The 23,399-nt window shown below is 37.7% G+C and overlaps 1 protein-coding gene across 1 annotated transcript in view; it reads right to left on the bottom strand.

The window, feature by feature from the left end:
* Nucleotides 1-23,399, bottom strand: part of MYOM1 (myomesin 1) — a 143,343-nt gene that overhangs the window by 66,317 nt on the left and 53,627 nt on the right. Inside the window, exons 9-15 of the mRNA XM_046671935.1 lie at nt 23,318-23,380; nt 19,533-19,697; nt 17,361-17,522; nt 10,765-10,906; nt 7,534-7,733; nt 5,690-5,746; nt 3,458-3,582 (exon numbers count right to left, since the gene is read on the bottom strand). Coding sequence (XP_046527891.1) covers nt 3,458-3,582; nt 5,690-5,746; nt 7,534-7,733; nt 10,765-10,906; nt 17,361-17,522; nt 19,533-19,697; nt 23,318-23,380 — 914 coding nt within the window. The remainder of the gene's footprint in view (nt 1-3,457; nt 3,583-5,689; nt 5,747-7,533; nt 7,734-10,764; nt 10,907-17,360; nt 17,523-19,532; nt 19,698-23,317; nt 23,381-23,399) is intronic.

Here is a 23,399-nt window from a genome sequence, read left to right as displayed (position 1 = left end):
AAAGTCCTGTGAAGAAGCGTAAGCACAGGGGTAACTGAAAAGGCAGCACAGCCATGGTGTGAACATTCTGGGGACGGAAACTCGCCACAGGACAAGCGTGTGAAACATTTCCCCTTAGAAAGGTCAATGTTCTCAGAAGTGGTTCATAAGAAATAACTTGAGACTCAGCTCGGGGGAACGGTTTGACATTTGGATAGTTCTTCTGTAAATGTGCCCGAGGTCTCTGGACATGTTCTGCTTCCCCAGTACTTCAACAGCCTGGGCGTGCTGTACGTGTCAGCTGTACCCGAACCGGCCTCTCTACTCATGCTGTACCCTTAAATGTCCCCTCTGTTCCATACTAAGAGATGCGCTGGTAGAAGAATACTTAAATTTTTAATCAAGACTCATCATGTATTTAGGTCTAGGGAAGTTACTGACTTTTCTGGAGAAATTAGAGTTTATGTGACTAAAGGATATGATCAACAGAAACCAAAGTTGACTCTTCTGAAGAAAATGCCTCAGTAGTAGGTTGCTACCGTGTCATTGTTATAGGAAAGATGGTAGTTACTGTCGCAGAGTTTCTTCAGAAGCCTCTTCCTGTGGAACATTTCAAAAGGATTCAGTGGGGGTGTACATTAAACACCCCAGGAAGTGAACAGTTATCACTCTACTCTTGCCGTCTATTAAAAAAATAGAGAAAAATTTTCTTTAAAAACTGAGAATGCTACTCAAGTTATATTTTATTTGAGGCTAATAGCTAGAAAATATAAAAATTAATAAAGATATAAATTTTTAATATTATTTTGGTAAAATCAGACTCTCTTGGAAGATGTCCATAGTGCACACTGAAGAGATGATCCATTTATTGTTACCAGTTTGCTAGGGATAAGAAGGAAGTGAGGCATGCTCCTCAAAGACATGAACTAAACATTCTTATCAAAGGACAGTAATTAATAAAGGGAAACGGCAGACTCTAGCACTTTCAGTTCCAGTATAATTTTCTTAAGTGCCACTGATTTGAAATAATTAAAAGGCCATAAAAAAAGTTGCATATTGCTTTTATGTTTCCACCTATTTTGCAGATGTTTGCACACACCTATTTACCTATGATATCTATTCTCTTGTAATAATTGTCAGGGAAGGCAACCCAATAGGTGTTTTGAAATTGAATAATCAGAATAGCATTAAGGATAAAAGAGAGAGGCTTTTAGGAAAATTAATTGTGCTCCATAAAATTTTTGCAAAAAAAAGAAAAGACCTTTTCTATGATTTTGCTATGAAAGTAAAATGTACAGTAAATGACCCTTTATCAAGCCATCATACAATTTTATAAAAATTGTCTCAAAGACAAATACTGTGTAATCTCATTTATATGTGGATTCTAAAAACAAACAAACAAAAAAACCAAAAAAAAACTGAACTCATAGATACAGGGAACAGATTGGTTGTTGCCAGAGGCAGGAGTATGGGAAAAATGGGTAAAAGGGGTCAAAAGGTACAAATTCCAGTTATAAAACAAATAAATCATGGAATGGAATGTACAGTATGGTGACTATAGTTAATAGCACTGTATTGTAAAAAAAATATATACGAAAAAGTACAAACACTTGTTTTATTATTGTTCTAAAAAAATGGTACATAGCTGCCAATAAAAATGTAAATATTCTCACATAAAGATAAACTTACTTTTGTTTCATTTTTTAAATTATATTCTAATCAAAACTTTCCTAACAAATGGATTATGAACCTCATTTTATTTAATTATTTTTATTGAATAAATTGGACATGTAACATTGTGTAAGTTTTAGGTGTACAACATGTTACTTTGATACATTTGTGTATTGTAATATGATTGCCAATGAAGCAATACTTATTAATAATTATAGTACAAGACCATCGTCTATAATCATTATACTGTGCATTAGAGCTCCAAGGCTTATTTACTATTCATTACAAGCTGGTACCTTTGAACACTATTACTCTTATTCCCCCACCCCCATTCCCTGGTAACCACTGTTTTCCTCTGTTTTTCACAGGTTCAACTTTTTTAGATCCACATATAAGTGGTATCAGACAGTACTTGTCTTTCTCTGTCTGACTTACCTCACTTAGCACAACGTCTAACGTCCATCCATGTTGTCACAAGTGGGATGATATCCTCTTTTCTCATGGGGGAATAACAGTCCATCACATATATGTACCACATCTTTTTTATCTATTCATCTGTTGGTGGGCATTTGGGTTGTTTCCATATCTTGACTATTGTGAATAATGTTGTGATAAATATGGGAGTGCCTATATGTCACTGAAATCCTTTTACTTTTTTCATCTCCCCCCTCCTCGCACCCCCATGCCATGTATTTTTTGAAGATGTGGAGTTGCCCCTGGTACTACCTTTTAACATAGCTAGTATCCAACTTCTTTTCCTGAGGGCTTCCTTTAAATTCTGTTTTCATTTCCTTTGGATAAATACCCGGAAGCAGAATTCCTGGATCAAATGGTAGATCTATTTTAAATCTTTTGAGGAACCTCCATATTGTTTTCCATAGTGGTTGGACCAATTTACATTCCCAGCAACAACGTATAAGGGGTGAATCATATTTTAGGCAAATTCTTTTTAAATGCCCTTTTCCAGTATCAATTATCTTGTTGGCCAAGGACTTCTTCCACCCCTAGAGCCCCATGCCTTGCCTGGCAGGTTCTCCTATGTGTCTGCACTTACAGCTGAGGCAGTTCTCCCAAATAGTATCCTGTCCAGGTCTTGGCTTTTCTACATTTTCTGGGCATAAATACTTATTAGGATTCCCGTAAAATATGGGTATATGATAGATTTCATGTAATTCTCATCATTCCATGCCTTTTAGGCTTTCATTGTATGCTGCCCTCTCTAAAATAATATAATTACAATATAATTTTAAGATATTTGACAGAAAGAACTAGCCAGTATTTTATGTTGTTTCATAATCCCTGACCATACCACACCACCTGCACTTAGAGTAGTGCTAGTTAAGCGCGAGGCAGCATGTGAAGCCTTTCCCTCTTCAACTTTCCCAGCCATTAGAAAGCACTGTAATTTCTATTCCTCTCACCATCTATCCTCATTGATGTTCACTCCCTGCTGGAGAAGGACAAGTGAAAGAGAGATGAAAAGCCATTCCTAGAGCAAGGGAGACAGAGAAAGTCTCTAGAAAACATTGTCATATAGGCAATCTGCAGTTTCAGGAACATCTCTCATCCTACAGGGGTTATGATTTGGAGTCTGTGGACCTCTTAGGAGTCTAAGGGTGAGCCTGAAGGATCCACAAATCCCCTGAACTTTCAGGCAAAGTTATGTGTGATATATATATTTTTGGTGGAGATTGTTCATAGTTTATAAGGGTTTAAAGAGTTCAGGACACAATGGAAATCTAATTTCTTCTTTAAAGAAATCTTTAGGAAGTGGCATGGGGTAATAATGTTGATCCCAGAGTCTTACCTTTTCCACAAAGTACAGAATGCCCTCATGGCCACGCTGGCGAGGGGGTTTCCAGCTTAACACCACATAGCTTCGGGTGGCCTCAGTGACAGAGAGGTCTGTGGGGGGCCCAGGAATAATACCCTCTGAAAAACAACAAGGAAAAGTGAGGAGCACACACTCGGGGAAGCATATGATGCTCAGAGGTCACAGATGCTTCTCTCCTACTGGAGGAGGAGTTAATTACTGCTCCACAATATAAAGAAATATCTTGTCTCTAAAATTCTTCCCAAAACATTCATTCATTCATTCAAAGCCATAATTTTACTTTCGTTGCTCGACAATTTTAATTTCCTTATTAGTCCTGAAAAACAATAGCAATGACACAAGTTATCTTTTCTATCTTTATAAAGAGGAGTGGAATCATAGTTCTCAAATGCAATTTAAAATGTGATTCTCTACTTCTGCTTCTGGACAAGAGGGAGTAACAGGACTGGTGTTGGGAGACAACTCTCAATGGTTTTCTGCACATCTTCTATCAGCTTTTTTTTCCCCAGAATACCTTTTCAAGGATGTTTGGATAACAAACAGCTTGGGACTACAGAGATAGTATATCCTCTAGGGCAGAGAATTGACTTGTTTTCTGACCAGAATAATAAAGATAATCTTTCTCTGGAGAAAGTTCGGATAGGTTTGTTAGCAGCCCCCTTCTAAGATTGAGGTTTCCCAAGTGCAAGGTTTCTCAGCTGTGACACAAATCTACTGTGTGTGTAGCAACCATCTATGCTCTCCACATCGCTCTGTGGTACTTGGGGAGGCAAGGGAAACCAAGGAGAACATGAAGCTCATGCTGCCTGCTGTGCTGTGAGTAACATAAAACCCTTTGTCTCTGACCCAGGACTCTCCTGTGTTTCACCAGCACCTATGAAACTATGGTATGAAACTTATTAGCTTGTAAGTAGGATAAAATTTTAGACCCTCCTCAGTTCTTGACATTGGAGTGACCTGTCCATGTGAAACCACTAAAAGACTGAGCAAAATACATGAACAACTGTTTACAGACCTTGGACATTAGATTCCAGAAATAGACCCACAGATATGCAATCAATTGATTTTGACAATGGTGCCAAGGCAATTCAATGGGAAAAGGATAATCTTTTCGATAGATATTGCTGATATAATTGGACAGCTATATCCAAAATAATAACTGAGACCCCTACTTCAGACAATATAGAAAAAATCAATTTGAAATGGATCATAGACTGAAACGTAAAAGTGAATGCTATAACATTTCTAGAAAAAAACCAGGAAAAATATTGAGTGAACTCAGATTTAGCAGAGATATCAAATATGATGCAAAAATGACAAATAACCACATGAAAAGATGCTCAACATGACTAGGGAAATGCAAATTGAGACCACTATGCACCTACTATGAAATAACACTATGGTATAAAACACCAATATGCACCCACTAGAATGGCTAAAATTGAAAATACTGACCATACCAAGTACTGGTGACAATGTGGAACAACCAGAACTCTCATATACTGAGGATGGAATGTAAAAGGGTACAACCATTTTGGAAAACAGTGGGAAGTTTCTTTAAAAATGAAACATACACCTACCATAAGACCTATCCATTCAATGTGTAGGTATTTATCCAAGAGAAATGAAAGCATATGTCCACACAAACACTTAACAAAGATGTTCATAGAAGCTTTCAATGATGAATGGATAAATAAATTGATTGAACTGATACATGCATCAATATGGATAAATCTCAGAATAATTATTCTCAGTCAAGGAAATCAGACAAAAATGAGTATCATTCCATGTATTTAAAATTGTGGACAACAGAAACTATAGTGACAGAAAGTAGATTACTGATGGCCTGGAGATGGGGAAGGGGTAGGAGGGAGGTATTACAAGGTGGCATGAGGAAATTTTAGGGGCGATGGATATGTTAATTATTTTGATCATGGTGATGGTTTCACAGGTGTATCCACATATAAAATTTATAAAATTTTACATTTTACAGACATGAAGTTTACTGTATCTCAATTATACCTTAATAAAGTTTTTTTAAAAAGTGATCCTTTAACAACATGAGTTACTTCATGATCTCCACATACTTCAGAATGTTCTTTCCAAAACATATTAAATAATATGCATTGTAGTCTCCCTCCACAACAAAAGTAAACCACATAGCAAAACATTGGCAGTAGTATCTGGGGAAAACATAGCTTTTACCTGTAGGTTCCTCTTCAGTGACAATGATCTGTCCAGTCCAGGGTGCTGAAGGGCGGCCTGAACAGTGATAAATATAAAAATCACAAACATTCACAAATGCAGTTTCAATTGCACTGATATGCTGTCTAGATTAGTCACAGATGGGTTTGGTACTAGTTTACTTATGTATTGTCCTATTGAATCTTACTGAGCAAATATATGGTATTGTGTCCTCAAGGGACTCACTATCGGCTAGAGCCCAGGACCCGCCTGGACTGAGTTGACATTTCCAGAATTGTACTTCACAAGTGAGATAAATAACCTGTGTTCACTTACTGTTCAATGTAGATCTCCTGAAATATGTAGGCTCTCTCGTTCCTTCTTAAGAGATAGCATGGATTTGGGAGAAAAGTTTTTGGAACAATTATAAGCCCTGTAGTTATTTATCTGTCATAAGGAAGATGAAAGAGGAGAGGGGCGCTGATCCTGCAGTTAAGCTCAACAAAAGCAATTTCTTTCCAGCATATTTTGAAAAGTGTTCTCTACAAAGGAAAGCAGTTTAGATTCTGAGTCAGGAAAATGGATGAGACAGACAGTATAAAGTTGAAGGGGAAATTCATTTCTGTGTTCCCATAGATATCAGAAAAAGAGAATGGTTCAACTCCTCTTTTAATCAAGGAACTTTTCACCAGGGACTTTGTGCAAAAATGGAAAGGTGATGAACAAGGTAACTTATTGTCAATTCAAACAAATTTTATTTTAATTGGAATTTATAAAAGAGGAGTAAATGAAACTATGAAATGGAATTAGGAAAGAGGGAGGGAAGTCAGACGGTAGATGAAAGTGATTGGAGACCAATCAAGGAGGCTGACTAGGAAAAGTCTCTATAGAAAAGATGGCATCATTTTACTTAGATTTTTATGATGCCACTTTATGTACTTAAGGTAAAGAACAACACTGTGAATATGGCATAGACCGGCCGTCCTCAACTAGGGTGAATTTGCCCCACGGGGACATTCCGTAATGTTTGGAGACTATTTTGATTGTCACAACGGTGGGGGGAAGGGAGGGTTCCATCAGCATCCAGTGGGTAGAGGCCAGGGACACTGCTAAACGTCTTACAATGCACAGGATAGCCCCCTACAACAAAGAATTATCTGACCTAAACTGTCAATACAGCCAAAGTTGAGAAATCTGATATATACTGAAACGTTAATTTCCAACAATTCTTTTAAGGTCATTTTATGGTCCCTATTATTAAGGATGCCATATGGGGTCCCATGAAACAAATGTGGAGCACAATTCATATACCATGGTTTTCATACTGAGATTTGGAGGCTAAATATATGAAAAGATTATTTTTGACTGTCTAATGTGGAAACTCAAGTAAGTATCAGATACAATGTTGTAAATGTGTCTTTCCTTTCATATAAAGAAATCCACTGTGTTGACATATTAATGCTCTAAGGGATAAATTCAAGGTTAAGAAATTTACCTTACAATTTTAAAAACTGAACCAGAAAGAAAAGTATATTTGGAGTGTGCTAACAAAATGAATAAAAATGCTCTCCAGGCTCTTGGTTTTCTTATTTCATTTCAAACACAATTCCTGGAACTAAGTTTAACAAGACAAAGTTTTCTGAATCAAACAAAAATAAAATAAAGCCCTTAGAGAATAGATGAGTCAAAAAACAAACACTTGTTTTTGGTTTTGGTTTTTGTTCCCCTAGGATTTTCTGATCAATAAGGGATTTCTTATTCTCTTCTCCCTCTAGTGGAAGGGTGAGGAATAACCTTGCAATGACATCTATCACAGTTATTTAAAAAAGGTTCAGGAACCATCCTGAAAAATGAAAAGTACTTACTTTTAAGTCTAGCTTTCTCAGCTGGATCCAGAGCAGCTACAGGCTCAGAAACACGAGATGGTAGACCTATTCCAGTTTTATTCACAGCTCTAACTCGGAATATATAGGAACGACCTTCTATCAATCCAGTGACTGGAAAACGTGCAAACTTCACAGGTGTGTCATTGCATTGAGACCAGCTATCTGTGCCCACCTCACATCTAATGGAAAGAGAGTGAGTAGCAAAATCTTAAAAGAAGTATGGCTTAAATTAATAGCTCCAAAGCTGCAAACCACCCTCTTGCTGTGGTCTTCTCTCTATAAAATATCCAGATCAATTGTGCCCAGCTAGTTATTTAACTGCAGACACCCAGTTCCACTCAATTGCAATGTGTCTTCTTTAACAAGAAGAAAGAAGTGTCAGATCCTTTCTGAACACATATATGTTGTTTGAACTCACTAAAAGCAGGCAGCTGAGGGACCTCATGTGATAAGCAGAGGACCTTTGGGGAAAAAAGACACAGACAGATATGTACAGTCTCTACACTGGAGAGACTCATGGGGAGAATCCTCCAAATCTCTCCCTGGCTGATGTCTTCAATTCCACTGTTAGTGACTTCTTTATTTGTCTACTTTAGGCATTTTCTTTTAAAAATGGGATTATTGGGGGCCGGCCCCAGGGCCAAATGGTTAAGTTTGTGCGCTCTGCTTCGGTGGCCAAGGGTTTCGCTGGTTCGAATCCTGGGTGTGGACATGGCACCGCTCATCAAGCCATGCTGAGGCGGCATCCCACATGTCACAACTAGAAGGACCCACAACTAAAAAATACACAGCTATGGACGGGAGGCTTTGGGAGAAAAAGGAAAAAAATAAAATCTTTAAAAAAAATGAGATTATTGTTAAGAAAGTTAACACTTTAAAAGATACCTACTTGTACCGTAGCTTGGAAAGAGCTCACTTGATGGTCACCCCATGTTGTGTGAGTGGAAAGGCGAGGGGGTACCATAGTATATTTGTTTCTTAACAGATGAGATTGACAAGATGCAGGGAAATTTCCAGGCCTGGCAAGGGAAGTTTAAGTACTTGGAATCTCTGATTTGTTTTTTTCTCTTCTTTTCCCCAAAGCCCCCCAGTATATAGCTGTATACTCTAGTTGTAGGTCCTTCTGGCTCTGCTATGTGGGACACCTCCTCAGCATGGCCTGATGAGTGGTGTTAGGTCCGTGCCTCGGATCCCAACTGGTGAAACCCTGGGCCACTGAAGTGGTGCGAACTTAACCACTTGGCCACCGGGCCTGCCCCAGGAACCTCTGATTTCTAATAGGCTGCTTTTATGGCAGTTAGTGACTGGGGATGGAGTGTCACACCCTGGGAGACAGATGACAGTTCAGATCATGCTACTGGCCAAACCAACAGGGGTTTAGGGGCTCAACCATGTGCCTGAATTATACAGCATTAGGATTAAGTAATTCGTCATTTTTTATGAGTAGAGCACAGCACTTTTAGTTTATATCACTTCCCTAACATGGCTCTATGTCCAAAATGTGTAATTCCCAAATGATTCTCATGGCGGAAGGGTTGCTAACGGCAGTGCAAACGTGGTTGGGGTGAAGGGTTTATCTTTGCTTCCTTACCATCACCCTTCCATTTTTTTTTTTGATACTGACAAGAGACATTTTCCTCAACTTCATATAAAGTGCTATCAAATATGGCTTCAATCTCTGCCTTCCATCCACTTTCCCCTAAATCTTTCCTTTGTAGAAATTCTAGAGCTGCTACGGGTGGGGCGTGGGAGGGAGCTCAGAGGGCTAAAACAATTCTTCAGACTGCCCCTGTCTCCTCTCTCTCTGTGCAGATACTGTCGTGGTGACCTAATGATCCTACAGTGTGCTTCCTAACCCTTGTGTGGGCAGATAGAAAGGTGGAGAGCAGCTGCTCTGGAGACTTCTACAGCCTGTTGGAGCAGAAAGAACATAAACTTATAGCCAGGCTGATATTTGAATTCTAGTTCTGCTACTTACACTGTGTGACTTTAGACAATTTAGTGTTTCCTCATTAGCATGTGGCCGTGGGCCAGCTACTTGTTTCCTACTTAGAATAATAGCACTTACCTTTCAAAGGCTGGTTATGGATTAACAGTTAACATATGCGAACTGTTTAGGACAGTGCCATGCACATGGCAAATGCTTTATAGATTATTAGCTATAATATGGTTGTTTTTATTATGACGAAGGCAAAAGGAAAACAAAATGTACTGATTGTCCCTGGTGTTTCACTGATCAAAGTTCTCAAATCCTTTAGAAATTTGCCAAAGACAATCACGCAGAAATTGTAAGGATAAAAAAGAATCTATCTAAAACTTCACAGTTCATCATTACTAGAGGATGAAATAATATGAAAGCATTGAGTGTACTATTATATAGTATGTAATTTATTATAAATATTCCTCAGGATGGTATTGAGCCCAATAGTCATAGATTTACTTATTGCTATAAATATTAGGTTTAATACACCTTGGTACAAAACCATGGTACCATGGCACAGATCATCTGTCCCTAGTGGTTTCTACAATCAGATTTTATTACTCAAAACTGGAAAGAGAATTGGAGAAACCATCTGAATAGCAACTAAGTCAGATAATAATGTATTTAGGTCAATAATCTAAATTTGTTGTCTATCTTGTATAAACTCACCGGATAATTAATGTGTAAGACTCAATTACTATAAATATCAGAGTTTTTAAGTTTTGGAGAATGTAAGCAGCAGGAACTCTATATAGAGCATAATTTAATACTATTCATATTTGCTATTTCTTTGTCTAACTTGAAATCACATCTTGCAATGTAAATAAGCTTTTCTTAGTATTTCTAAAGTATTATTCTTTAGATTACTTAATATTCTTAAATTACTGACATATGAGGAATATGAACATGAAAGATATTGAATACCAGGTATTTCATTTCCACAGTGGCCTCTATTAGGCCAAATTCATAGCATTCTTGCAAACTAGTGACTTGTGTTGGCAGTCAAATTCAAAGATTATCTTTGGAATTTAGGTAAATGTTATATATATATATATATATATATATATGAGAGAGAGAGAGAGAGGGAGAAAGAGAGAAGGAGACAGAGACACAGAGAAAGAGGGAGGGGAGATCATCAAACAAAATATTTCACCTAGAAATGGTGGGAGAAATCAAGCATGCATCTCTATGGATAAATCACTCTAAATGAAGTTAGACAAAGTACTAACTTATCAATAAAATATCCCAGAATAGGACTCCCTCCATCCACAGCTGGCTGTTTCCAAGAGATGATGATATAATCTTTGTTGGCCTCTAAGCAAACCACATCCAAAGGAGAGGCTGGGGCTCCTTCAATCTCTGCATCAGCATCTGTGGAGATACAGAAGGATCCCATTAACCCTCTTGGACTTGTTCTCTCAGCCCAGCAGGCTGAGGTCTTAGTGCACACATTTCTTACCACATCACCATAGTGGACGCATCTTTGGCCCAGTAAAGCAAAGCTTCAATCTTGTAATTTGCTTAACAACATAACAATGTGTTTTTCACGGTCAGTACAAAGAACATTATGTTAGAAACGGCTCTGAAAATGACCTGTGACCTTTGCCTCATGGCCCTTGCCTGCTCAAAATGTTCTAAAAGAAAATAAATATGGAGATATTGGGGATTGCTATTGGAAAAGTCTAATGTTAATTGTGCTAGAAAGTCTGTTCTTAAGATATTTATTGTGTTCAGAAACTACAAATGGCTCCAGAGGGGAAAAAACAGACTTTTCTGTCACCTTCTGGATGCATCCACAAGAGAATAAGAACCATGAAGCTTTGCCCATCCCTAAGCTGGGCACTACCACTTTGGAAGAGAAAGGAAAACATTCATTCTAATCAAATGTTTGTACCCAAAGTGAAGATACTTGCGAAAGGAATTCTAATGCAATATCTACATTTGAGTTTAGTTTATCTGAATTTAGTAAAAGTCCAGGATTATACGAGAAACAGAGGACCATGACTGTTTATGAAATGGGATCCTCTGACAGTGGGTCCCCTCAGCAGTGTGTCTTCAGGCAAAGCTAAGTTAGTGAATCAGGATGTTTTTAGGAGGAGAGGAAGGGGAATGAAAATAATCAGTTAGGAGACTTTTAAGTGAGAACCATTAAGAGGCAGAGTCCCTGGGGGAGGGAATCCACATGTGCCAATCCCTCCTGGCATCTAGTCAACCCTTTCATAACTAGAATTAGTAAGAGGGAAGGTTGAGACATGTAGGAGACACTTAAGGGAAAACGCTCTTGTTGACGGAAGAAACGCTTTCTTTTCCTATAGGTGCACTTGTGTAACTGTTCTGAGTTACTAAAACATTTGATAACGCAGCAGGGATATCTGTATACTGCTGAAGTTAATAGGTGTGTATCACCTGTGAAGAGCTCAAGTCACTTTGGTTTTGAACACAGTTTCTTGCCCCATGAAGCTGAAGTAAAGTGTCTCTAGGTAAATATCTCCTGAATAAGTGCTATGGGAGAACCCAACTAACGGGTGTCAAGAACAATGCAGAATCCCTGCATGCCACACAACAGGAAATGAGCATTTTGGTGGGGAGAAGCTTCTTTCCTTCCAGGCTTTGACAGCACTGGATGGGGGAGTGGGCCTGCTGATGGTGCAGGTAGAAGAGAGCTAGAATGCAGGTAGAGATGCTGAGGTTAACAGGCCTCACATACTGCTGGAAAGCTGCTCAGCTGTGAGGGGGACAGCTGGCAACCTCTCACCAGCTAGCAACTCCTCTAGTCCTTTTGTTAAAAGGTCAATAATGTAACAACCAGCAACCCCTGAGTTGACAGAGCGGAGTTTAGTTCACTGAACATTCATTGCTTGTAACAGCCTGGCAGACACTAGCATTTAGGGAGCCATTTTTCAGCATTTTTATAAAACTGCTTGGAATATGTCATTCGTGGGATGGGCTTGATAATCTTTCAAAAAACAGTTGTGTATAGCAGCTGCTAGAAGCCAAATCCAAACACTGTGTTATGTTACTTCACACTTGTGCTCTTGGCTCCCAGCAGCTGCTATAGAGTGCCGGGCCCACAGCTCCCATTCAGCCAATGCCAATCCTCTTTTTAGCCTCTGCCCTTCTCTCAACTCTCCAAATAGCCAAACTTTTTGTAGATCTGATTAATTAGGTCAAAGATTAGCCTGTTACTCTTTATATTTTGATCTCTGACACAAGCTATTCATAACTTTTTTCAAAATGTAAGTAATTCTATTGTTTATTTTAAAAGTAGTGCATGCCTAGAACCTGTATGATAATTGACCCCATGGCCGAGTGGTTAAGTTCATGCACTCTGCTTTGGTGGCCCAGAGTTTTGCCAGATCAGATCCTGGGCGCAGACCTAGCACTGCTCATCAAGCCATGCTGAGGCAGTGCCCCACATAGTAGAACCAGAAGGACCTACAACTACAATAAACAACTATGTACTGGGAGGTTTTGGGGAGAAAAAAAACCAAACAAACAAAAAGAAGATTGGCAACAGGTGTTAACTCAGGGCCAATCTTAAGAAGAAAAAAAAAAGAACAAGAAAACCTTTAAAATATATATATAAATTTCTTTTTATTCCACAACAGAAATGACTACTACTAACATATTGGCCTAGATTTTTTTCTATATTTGTAAACTCAAAAGTGATTGTTTTTGAAATAAAAACGGTATGGACTATATGGTTTCATGTAAATTGTTTTTTCTTGATATATTTTCACATCAATAATATTTTATCTTATAACTCCCATTGGTGGATATCTAGATTTCTTCTAGTTTTTCCCAACACAAACATTTTTCTCAACTTTGTCTACTATCTTCCTAGAACTAGAATTGTTGGAAATGTGCACTGTCCATACACAGTGGCAAAACACCCTGAGAAAAGCTAAACCAATTTACACTCACCAGCAACGTACTGGAGTGCTGGTCCCTCCATTCCTTTATCCCAGTGGATTTTAAAATCTTTTAAATCTTTTCAATATGATGGATTAAAAAGTTTTGTCACTTTAATTTTATTGTTTTGATTACTAGTGAAAACTTTTTCATATATTTATCTGTCATCTGCAACTCTTTTTCATGATATTATTTCTCATCCTTTATCACTTTATCATTTCTCTCCCTCTCTCTCTTTCTGTGGGGAGAATATATAAAAGTCTAGAAGAATATGTAATAAAATGATAACATTGGATATCTCTGGAGGGTAGACATATGGATGACTTCTCTTTTTCTTTTTTTTTCTCATTTATACTATCTATTTTTTCACAGAGAACATATTATCTATGTAATAAAATCCAGGCCAAATGTGTGTAGCTCTGGAATGTGTTTCTGCAGACATATGCTGCTTTATATACTGATCGTTCTGGTTCAGAAACTACTTTCTAAGCAGCAAAAATGCCAGAGCTCTAAAAAATGCATTGAAATTGCCTCATGCAGCTCAATGGATACAGTTTTAAAAAACTTATAAAATGTCATTTAAAATACTTTGGCAGTTTCTAAAAAAGTTAAACATAAATTTAACACATGACCTAACAATTCCACTTGTAGATATCTACCCAAGAGAAATGAAAACTTAGGCCCATGAAAATGAACACAAATGTTCATAGTAGCATTATTCATAATAGCCAAAGAGTGGGAACAATCCAACTGTCCATCAACTGGTGAATGGATAGACAAAATGAGGCATATCCACACATTGCAATACTAGACATCAGTAAAAAGGAGCAAACAACTAACACAATGAACCTCAAAACATGCTCAATGAAAGAAGACAGATGTAAAAGACCACATATTATATCTAGAAATGTCGAGAAAAGACCAATCTGTAGAGACAGAAAGTAGATAGGTGGTTGCCTAGGGACTAGACTGGGGAATGGGCACAAGAAATCTCTTTGGGATGATGGAAATGCTTGAAAACTGGATTGTGGATGATGGTTGCACAACTTCATAAATATCCTAAAAAGTACTGTCCACTTAACATGGTTGAATCTTATGGTATATAAATTACACCTCAAAAATATTTTTTAAAAAATAATCCAAAATACATCATTTAAAATAAATTTATGATTAAAATCTTTTTCTAAAAGTTGTTAAATTCAAAATGTGATTGCTGAAATCTGTCTTTCCAATTTTGTCTTTCCCATTTGTCTTTTCAATTCTCTTACATCAACATGTGATAAATTTTAGAATCTTTCCATTTCCTTATTTTGTGGATTTGAAAACCAGCTTAAGTATAAATTTCAAATTTTAATCCCTTTGCCCTGCCTTTAATTAGGAATGTGAAGTTGCCTAAACCTGCAGAGAGCCACAATTCTGGGTTGGGGCACTGAAAAATGTTGTGAAAAAAATTCTAGACTATGTCAGAGTTCCAAGAAGTCCATGAAGGAATCCCCAAGGCGTACTTAAATATTTTTGGAGTCACCAGAGATCCTCTCTGGTTCAGGTAAGAAAACTGACAGCAGAGGCAGACTTTGCTTATCAGTAGTCATCTAGCCAGGTTTATCCAGGTGGTTTGGCTGAACAAACTTGATAACTGATATTGACATCGATGATAATTGATATTGATATTGATACTGATATTGCTACCAAACTTGAAGCTCATAACTTCCAGAGTGTCCATTTTCCCTGCAATTCACCCAGAAGGCTAGCTGTTCTCTTCCCCTGGCAATATCTGCCTTTCCCAAAATGCTTTTGTGTAGGAGAAAGTATGACACATTTTTCGGTTGGTGTAGATACTCACATATCTTTATCAGTCACCGGTTCATGGCAGAATTCAATGATCATTTGTTTTTGTTCATTACTGGTGTGGTATGGATTGCTAACTGCCCCTAGTATCCACTCTTCCTGTTTCCTTTTAGTACTAGAACCCCTGAGCTTTAGCAGGAAACGTGGCTGCCCTACTAGAGACCAGATACCCCAGTTTTCCTCATTGTGAGATATGTGCATGTGTTCACTCTGCAGAAGTGGTGTATGCAACTCTGCATCTCCCCCTCCACTTCCTTTTTCTCCCCTTCCCCATAGGCTGGGATGGGAACACCAGAAAGCACCATAGGCGGGTGGGCAGTGGAACAACAACATGGGTGGGACCTGGAACGCTCAATGACCGCATTGAGTAGAACCATCTGGACAACCTGCCTACTTCTGGATTGATAAACATCAGAGAAAAATAAACCTTTATTGTTTTGTTTCAGCAGCTTAGCCTATACCCTAAGCAGAATCCCGGGTTAGGCATCAGAAGATCTGTATCCTAATCCCAATTCTGCTTCTAACTAACTCTGAGACTTTCGGTAAATCACTTTACTTTTCTGAACTTCAGTTTCTGCATCTTAAAATTAAGAGGTTGGACTAGAATGGGAGTCTGAACTTTATTTGTGCCATAGACTCTTTGGTAAACTGGTAAAGAAAGCCCAGAGTCCTCTTCTCAGAATAATGCTTTTAAATGCATAAAATAAAATAGAATACATGAGATTACCAAAGAAACCAATTATACTGAAATATAGTCGTAATCACAGACCCCTTGGGAGTCTGTGGATCCAAGTTAAGCACACCTGCATGACTTCAAAAGTTCCACTTTGATCAAAATGCCTATGAGTTTATGATTCTATTTAGTGCACAAGAGATAAAAATTTAGCAAGTCTACCTGTATTGTTTATATTTTTATTTTCTGTATATTATGATGTTTTGACATCTTAAAAACTTTTCAGGCTAGGGAGAGATTGTCCCTCCCAGGGCCAGCTAATCCTTGGATAGAGCCAAGGTCTCAGCCTGGATCATGCCTTTGATTTACAAACTAACCAATTCAGAGCCATACTTCCTCTAGCTGTCCCATGCACCCCAGGAGGAAATATTATTCCGCCTTAATCATCCCAGGGCTGGGTACTAGACAACTAGGCACTGCCCCTACAGCTTAGAGTCCATGGAAATTATTCACACTAGCCAATCCTAAACTGTTTTCCTGCCCTGCCTTGCCTTTTCCACAGGAACTCCAATCAAGACTGTGGCCTAGACTCTCAGAAGCCTCATGACAGACTGATGCTGCTGCTTCCCCAGGTGGCCCTGCACGGTGTGCTGCACCTCCTGTCTCTTGGACCTGTGAGTATAATAAACTTGTTTTCCTGACCTCTCCTCTTTCTCCTCTTGTGGCCACACCTGCCTCACATCACATAAAAGAACACAGGACACTGTCTTGTAGCCTGGAAGTGTTAACGGACTTCCAAATGTTCTAGGATCTCATGCAGAAATAGCATGCCCACTTTACCTACCTAATCATTCAAGACACTGCTGAAAAAAGAAAGACTCCTAAAATCAACTATTACAGTTTGTTTTAAAAACTAAGTTGTAGCACTTGTTTCATAGTTCATTAAAGCTAATGCTATAAAGAAAGGGCTTGCAATGAAATAATAAATTAGCTCCTCAAAATGGATATTAAAGAATAAGTCCTCAAATAACACACGATTCTTTTGTTGCAGCTTCCATAAACTGAGATGGCTTTTCATACCATTAAGATTTAGCATCTTTCCTCGAACACCTATAGTGAACTGCACTGATGGCTCATTGAAGATGAGGAAAGCACTGACATTAGTGACAGTAACATAGTCTGCAAACTGGTCACCTTTGGGTTGGTGCTTCAGGGTTAACGTTTATACATCAGGCAGGTCTAATTTTACTGGAAGTTAATATCCTTATCTCACATAATCTGAAAGAACTTTCAAATGGTTCTTTCATCATTACAAAAAACAAGTTTGGATAGCTTGATTTGGCCTCAGTGTTCTAAATATTCTTGGACGTTCTGCTTTTTGCTAGGTCTTACCTCGAACAAAGACGTAAGCGCTATATTGTTCATAATAGTCTCCCATTCGTGCATGGATTGTGTAGAGGCCTTCATCTTCTTTGTTGAGATGAGAAAATGTCAGAGTTGCCCGATCTCCACTCCAATGTGTTTGCACCCATTTGGAAGGAGAAACAAGTTCCCCTAGGGGGAAAAAAAGTAAGTAAGTTGATTTTTTTCCTCCATTACTCCCTTCTTCCTCCCTCCTCTCCACTCTTCTCTCTCCCTCTCTCTCTTTTCATTCTTCTTCTTCTATATCAAAATCTTTTTGACTATGAGCCATTCTTTCATGTTTATATTGGTAAAAATACTAGACCAGGAGTGAGGAGGCCAGGGCTAGATACGTAATCTGGAGAGCCCACTGCAAAATGAAATTGCAAGGCCTTGTGTTCAAAAAGCAGAGAAAAAAAATACAGTTAAAGGTACTAAGACATAAGGCTTTTTCCTCTAAAAATAGTTTATTACTTATAAAATGTAACAGGGATAATAAAAATTGCAAAAAATAATATTTTGTATACAGAAAATATTAATGTGATTATATATATACTTTTTTTTGAGGAAGATTTACCTTGAGCTAACATCTGTGCCAATCTTCCTCTATTAATGTGATATCTTGATTAATAAGATATTTCTGGCTTGCTTTTCTGCAAGTTCAATTATTAGGTCATCAAATTTATACTTTTAGCAACTTTATTTTAAATCAATATAATTGAGAGCAATATCAGTCACTCTTGTAAATGCAAGGTCACAAATGAGTTTTGACAATTTTTTATTTTGAGAAGGATCTTTCTGCTTATACAACTATTACTGCAGCTGTTAAGTGTTACATGGTTATAGTATACAGTTTTATACTATATAGTATTATATAATGGTATTATGAAGTTAACATCATGTTAACTTTTTGATAAATTATTTCGAAATAAAAATTTTAGTATCTAGAGCTGATGATTCTTCAGGGACAATTTTTCTAAAAAGATTTAACTCTTCATATAAATCAGCTTCATGTAAGTCTGAATTTAATTTTAAATATAAATTTATATAATTGCGTCTTAATGTTTTCTCTTACATGTCCTGTAACTTGTGGAGGTCATACAAGAAACTAAAAATGACTTCATGATTTGCATATAATTCAAATTCCTATTTATGCATTCTATCACTGTATTTTCAATTATGAGGAAAAATTAATTTAAAAATTATCTTCCTTGTTAATAATTGTTTCATCCAAAGTTTCATATGAAAATAGTGTTCTTTTTAATTGAATGAGACAATCTTTAAACTTAATTTCTATTTCTACGCCTGTGGATATTTGCTTTGCAACATTGTGGCAGTTTTCATAATCGGAGATTCCAAACTCCTTAAAGAATTCTAACAACTGCCTTAAGTGCTTTATTGCAATGTCTATATACATGCTTTTTATCTTGTAATATTTTACTGACAAAATTTACTGCCTGACTGCCAGCAGTTCCTGTCACGGCACTCAGGCCAGGGAGTTAATATTTGTGCAGATCTCAAAAAGATGAGTTCTGGGGATGAACAAGCAAGCTGGCTTCCCACTATGTGTTCCTATGCTGCCCCCACGTGGAGCTCCTCCTTTCTTCTAGGGCTATGTCCACCATGAATGCTGCCACTGCTTTTGCCATTCCTGGCTTCATTCTGGGCCCAGGTCCTGGTTCCACTCATCACCTCGGGATCCCGTGGTACCCCAGACTGCCCCAGGTGCCTGCATGCACAACTGAAGTTCAGGCCAACTTGGTGAGCACACTGCCCACTGCCTACCCTGCCCGGGGGCCAATGGGCTTGCTCCATAGTCTTCATTGGACTTCACGGGACTTCATTTTATTTTACCAAATAAAATTAACACAATGAATATATATGCAACTTACAAAAGAAAATACATTTTTTGTAATCCTTTCCATATATTACTTGGTGATAAGAAATTAGAATCTCCAAAAATATATTACGAAATTTCTGTTACTTTCATATATGTGTAAAAACTTTTTTAATATCCAGTAGGTTATGCCCTCTAACGTCCAGATTCTGCCAGCTCTGATAAATAGATCTGCAGTCTTATAGACATTCATGCTCTGGTGCCAAGCCCGGTCTGTGACCTTCTGCAAATAACAACATAAGTGAGAATTCATTATAGAGGCTCACCATTTCTGTACCACTGGATCTCTGGCTGAAAATGTTTAATTTCAGGAGTGATAACTACACGACAGCCTAGACTCATCGTCTCGCCCTCTCTCCCAAAAGACACATCGAACTTTTCATCAAAGTGGATCTCAAACTTGGACGCATAACCATAAGGAGTCACAGCAACTGGGTACAACAAAAACAAACATCAGTAATTTATTTTTTATCATCAAAGAAATACAGCATTTTAATAAGCACAGGCAGAAAGCAGTCACAACAAAGATCAATCAGATGATTTATCTGGGCAAAAACTAAGTCTCATAAAAGAAATATGTAGCACAGTCACATATATCATTATGTGAAATGAAAATTCTTTGTACAGATATTCTTGCTTCATTGGTCAGATAAGCTAAATGCTTATTTTTACTATTATAATTAATAAAATTTAAAAGATCGGCTTTATGCCTTATATAAAATATAGGTTAAGACCACATTTAGCTTAGACTTAAATAGTAGGCTGCCTTACATGCACTTTTTAATTTTAGATTCTGAGTTCATTTAAAGTCTACTATTTGTACTCTTGGGACAAATAGCCATATCAAGTACTCATAGGAATGGATTTTTTCAGTAAGTTGCTTCAGTTTCTTTAATGATCTGAGTAAAAACAAAATATTAGAAGAAATGTAAATGGGAGAAAATGGAAGAGCTTAAAATACTGTAAGTTTAGAAATATTCTTTTTAGAAATATCTTCTTTATAGACTGAGTAAACGCCTGCATCATAAACTCTCCCAGGTTTTATTTTCTCTCTTCTTAAAGGAAAGGGCTTGGGAAAATAATGCCCATTTATTGATGGGTTATTACATGCCAGACACTTTGCATTTGACATTTCATCTAATCCTTGCAAAAACTCCATGGCATAGATATTAGTTTTTTCCCTCCTTTATATGGGGATATAGAAGTTCACAAATATAATATACAGCTAGTGCCAAGGTTTCAAAAGTATCACATATGAAATTGAAATTCAAACTCATAACTGGCCAACTTTAAAACTTAGGCCCTTTATCTCATATTTCACTTCTCTTCCTAAGACCTCTCAGTATTAACTTGAAAATGCAGGTTAACATTTATTGAGTTCACCTTGTGCCAAGTATTGTTCCAAGTGTTTAATATCTAGTAACCCAATTAAGCCTCACAATCACCCTATCAGGTAAGTATCACTATTATCTCTATTTTATAGATGAGGAAAAGCATCAGAGGGACGTGAAATCACAGCCCACGTTCACACCACAGAGCCAGGGTTTACACTGGTGGGCTGTGTCCAGAACCTGTGCTCTCAACCAAAACATTGTACTCCTTGAATTTGTGTTCACAGGCAACCACTAACCAACAGTTAAATAACTTCTCTTGGAAACATGTGTCCCATCTGCCCCACTTCTATGTCATGATGTTCCTCTGAGATCAAAAGGCAAAATGGCTTGATCAAATCTTGCTGAATGGGAGGCTGGTTCCAAAACTGCCTTATGGAGTAGAGATAAGGGTTACAAGGAGGGCATGGTTTAGGTCAGAGGCTGGCAAATCTGCAAGCTAAATCTGGATTGCCTCCTGTTTTGTACCATTAAGAACATTTTTTAAGGGACCGGCCCGGTGGCATAGTGGTTAAGTTCGCATGCTCCACTTTGGCAGCTCAGGGTTCGGATCCCAGGTGTGGACCTACAGGCCACTCATCAAGCCATGCTCTGGTGGCGTCCCATGTACAAAGCAGAGGAAGATTGGCATGGATGTTAGCTCAGGACAATCTTCCTCACACACACAAAAAAGAATGGTTTTTAAATTTTTTAATGATTGAAAAATCAAAAGGAGAATATTTTGTGACATGAAAGGTCATAGGAAATTCAAACTTCAATGTCCATAAATAAGGTTTTATCAGAACACAGCCATGCTCATTTATTTACCTACAGTGTATGGCTGCTTTTGCATTACAGTAGCAGAGTGGAGTAGTTGTGACAGAGACTGTACAGCTCACAAAGTCAAAGATATTTACAATCTAGTCCTTTATAGAAAGGATTTGCTGACCCCTGGTTTAGAATATGTTTAGAATGAGAAAGACCAGGTTACAAGTCCCTACTATACCACTATATGTGGTCTTGACCCATTATTTAAAGTCTCTAAACTGTTTCCTTATCGGCATAGCACAGATAAAAAGGCACCTATTTCGTAAGCTTTGGGGGAGCATTAAATTAATCAATGCATATAAAAAATATCTTAGCATCATGTCCGGCACAATCGATCAATAAATATTAACTATTAGAACAGGACCAAGGGCAAGGAGCTTTATCTATGATATTTACCAGCATATTCCAAGTACCTAAATCAGTACCTGGCACCTGGTAGGTGCTCAATAAATATATTAGTTGAATGAATGAATAAGAGTCCTCTGCTTTCTATGTTGAGAGTAACTGCACTCAAATCAGGGGTCAGTCAGAGAAGCTCTGAAAGATTAAGGAGTGAGGTTGAGCTGGGCTTTCAGACTCCGGCTCCATGGAGAAGAGGGAAAAAGGAGAAATACGGATGGTGATATGGTAGTGGGAATGAGCAGTTCTTATTGAAGATTGTGAATGATCGATAGGCCTGTCTTGGGGACAAAGGGAGATAAGTCAGTTTGAGAATTTCTAACTATTGTGTCTCCATGTAAATCAAGTATAAGAGAAGGACATGACTTGGAATGTGCTCCTCCCTCACTCCCACTCATCATGCCCTCCCACCTATGGGATTGATACCTAATGATTATAACTTGGAATATTAAAATTAGGAGCCAGTCCATGAAGTCAAATGAAGTAGGTCATCTACAGACATCAAACTAACCAGTTAGGTGAAAAACTGACCCATGAGAAAGTATCTTCCTCAACCATTTTCAAAACTACCACTTATTTTTTAATGTTTGGGAAAAAAGAAGTTAGAGTTTGACTACCTTTTTCAGTCTGACCATGGTAAGCATCTAATTATTTGAACAACCATAGAATTTTACTTTTATTGCTTCTCATGAAAAGAAGTTCTGATATAGATGAAATGATTGAAGTTCACAAATTCACAAATTAGAATGTTTTCTAATTCACTAATCAGAATATATTAATACTTTACTTGCATTTAGATTTCACTTCAAATTTCACTTCATAAATTAATATATTTATTTACTGATTGATTATCAAATACCTACGCTGTGTCTGGTGCTGGGGTTGAGAGATAAAAGGTCCAGCTTTGCCTTCAAGTGGCCCTTGGGCCAGAGGGAGAGACATACATATAACAGTTAAGAGTGTCCATTGTGATAGATGCTCTGATGGAAGTACTGTGGCCGCATCAGGAACACCTAACCCTGACTGGATGGGGTATGGGCGTGGCAGTGGGGATCAAACATGGATTTCTCAAGGAAGTGACACTAACCTGGATATTTAAGGATGAGTAAGACTGCTCTGATATAGTCTAGACTCATGTGTGTATGTGCATGTGTGTGTGTGTGTTTGAATCACTCTGCCCAGGTTTGTATAATGATCTTTCTCAGTTTAACACAGAAAGACTTGAAAGCAATTGCCATTTTAGCCCAGCACATCTGGGCTTTTATGAAATCGGAACAAAGCAATTATATTTAGAAAGAAAATAGTAACCACAGAATCTACAAAATAAAACTAACCATAGATAGCTATTGTATACATACCAACATATATTATAATATATATTATGCATTTATTTCAGCATTATAGAATAGCTTTATTATGTTGTATTTTAAAGAGAGAGAACTTTTTAAACTCACAGCTGGGGGGCATGGTGGAAACCCTGGCATGGAAGCCAGTCTCATCCAACTCTCCCTTATATCCTAGAAAAGAAAGCAGAAA

The sequence above is a fragment of the Equus quagga genome, chromosome 9, assembly GCF_021613505.1.
Source record: "Equus quagga isolate Etosha38 chromosome 9, UCLA_HA_Equagga_1.0, whole genome shotgun sequence".
NCBI lineage: Eukaryota > Metazoa > Chordata > Mammalia > Perissodactyla > Equidae > Equus > Equus quagga.
This window is presented reverse-complemented; position numbering and strand designations above follow the sequence as displayed.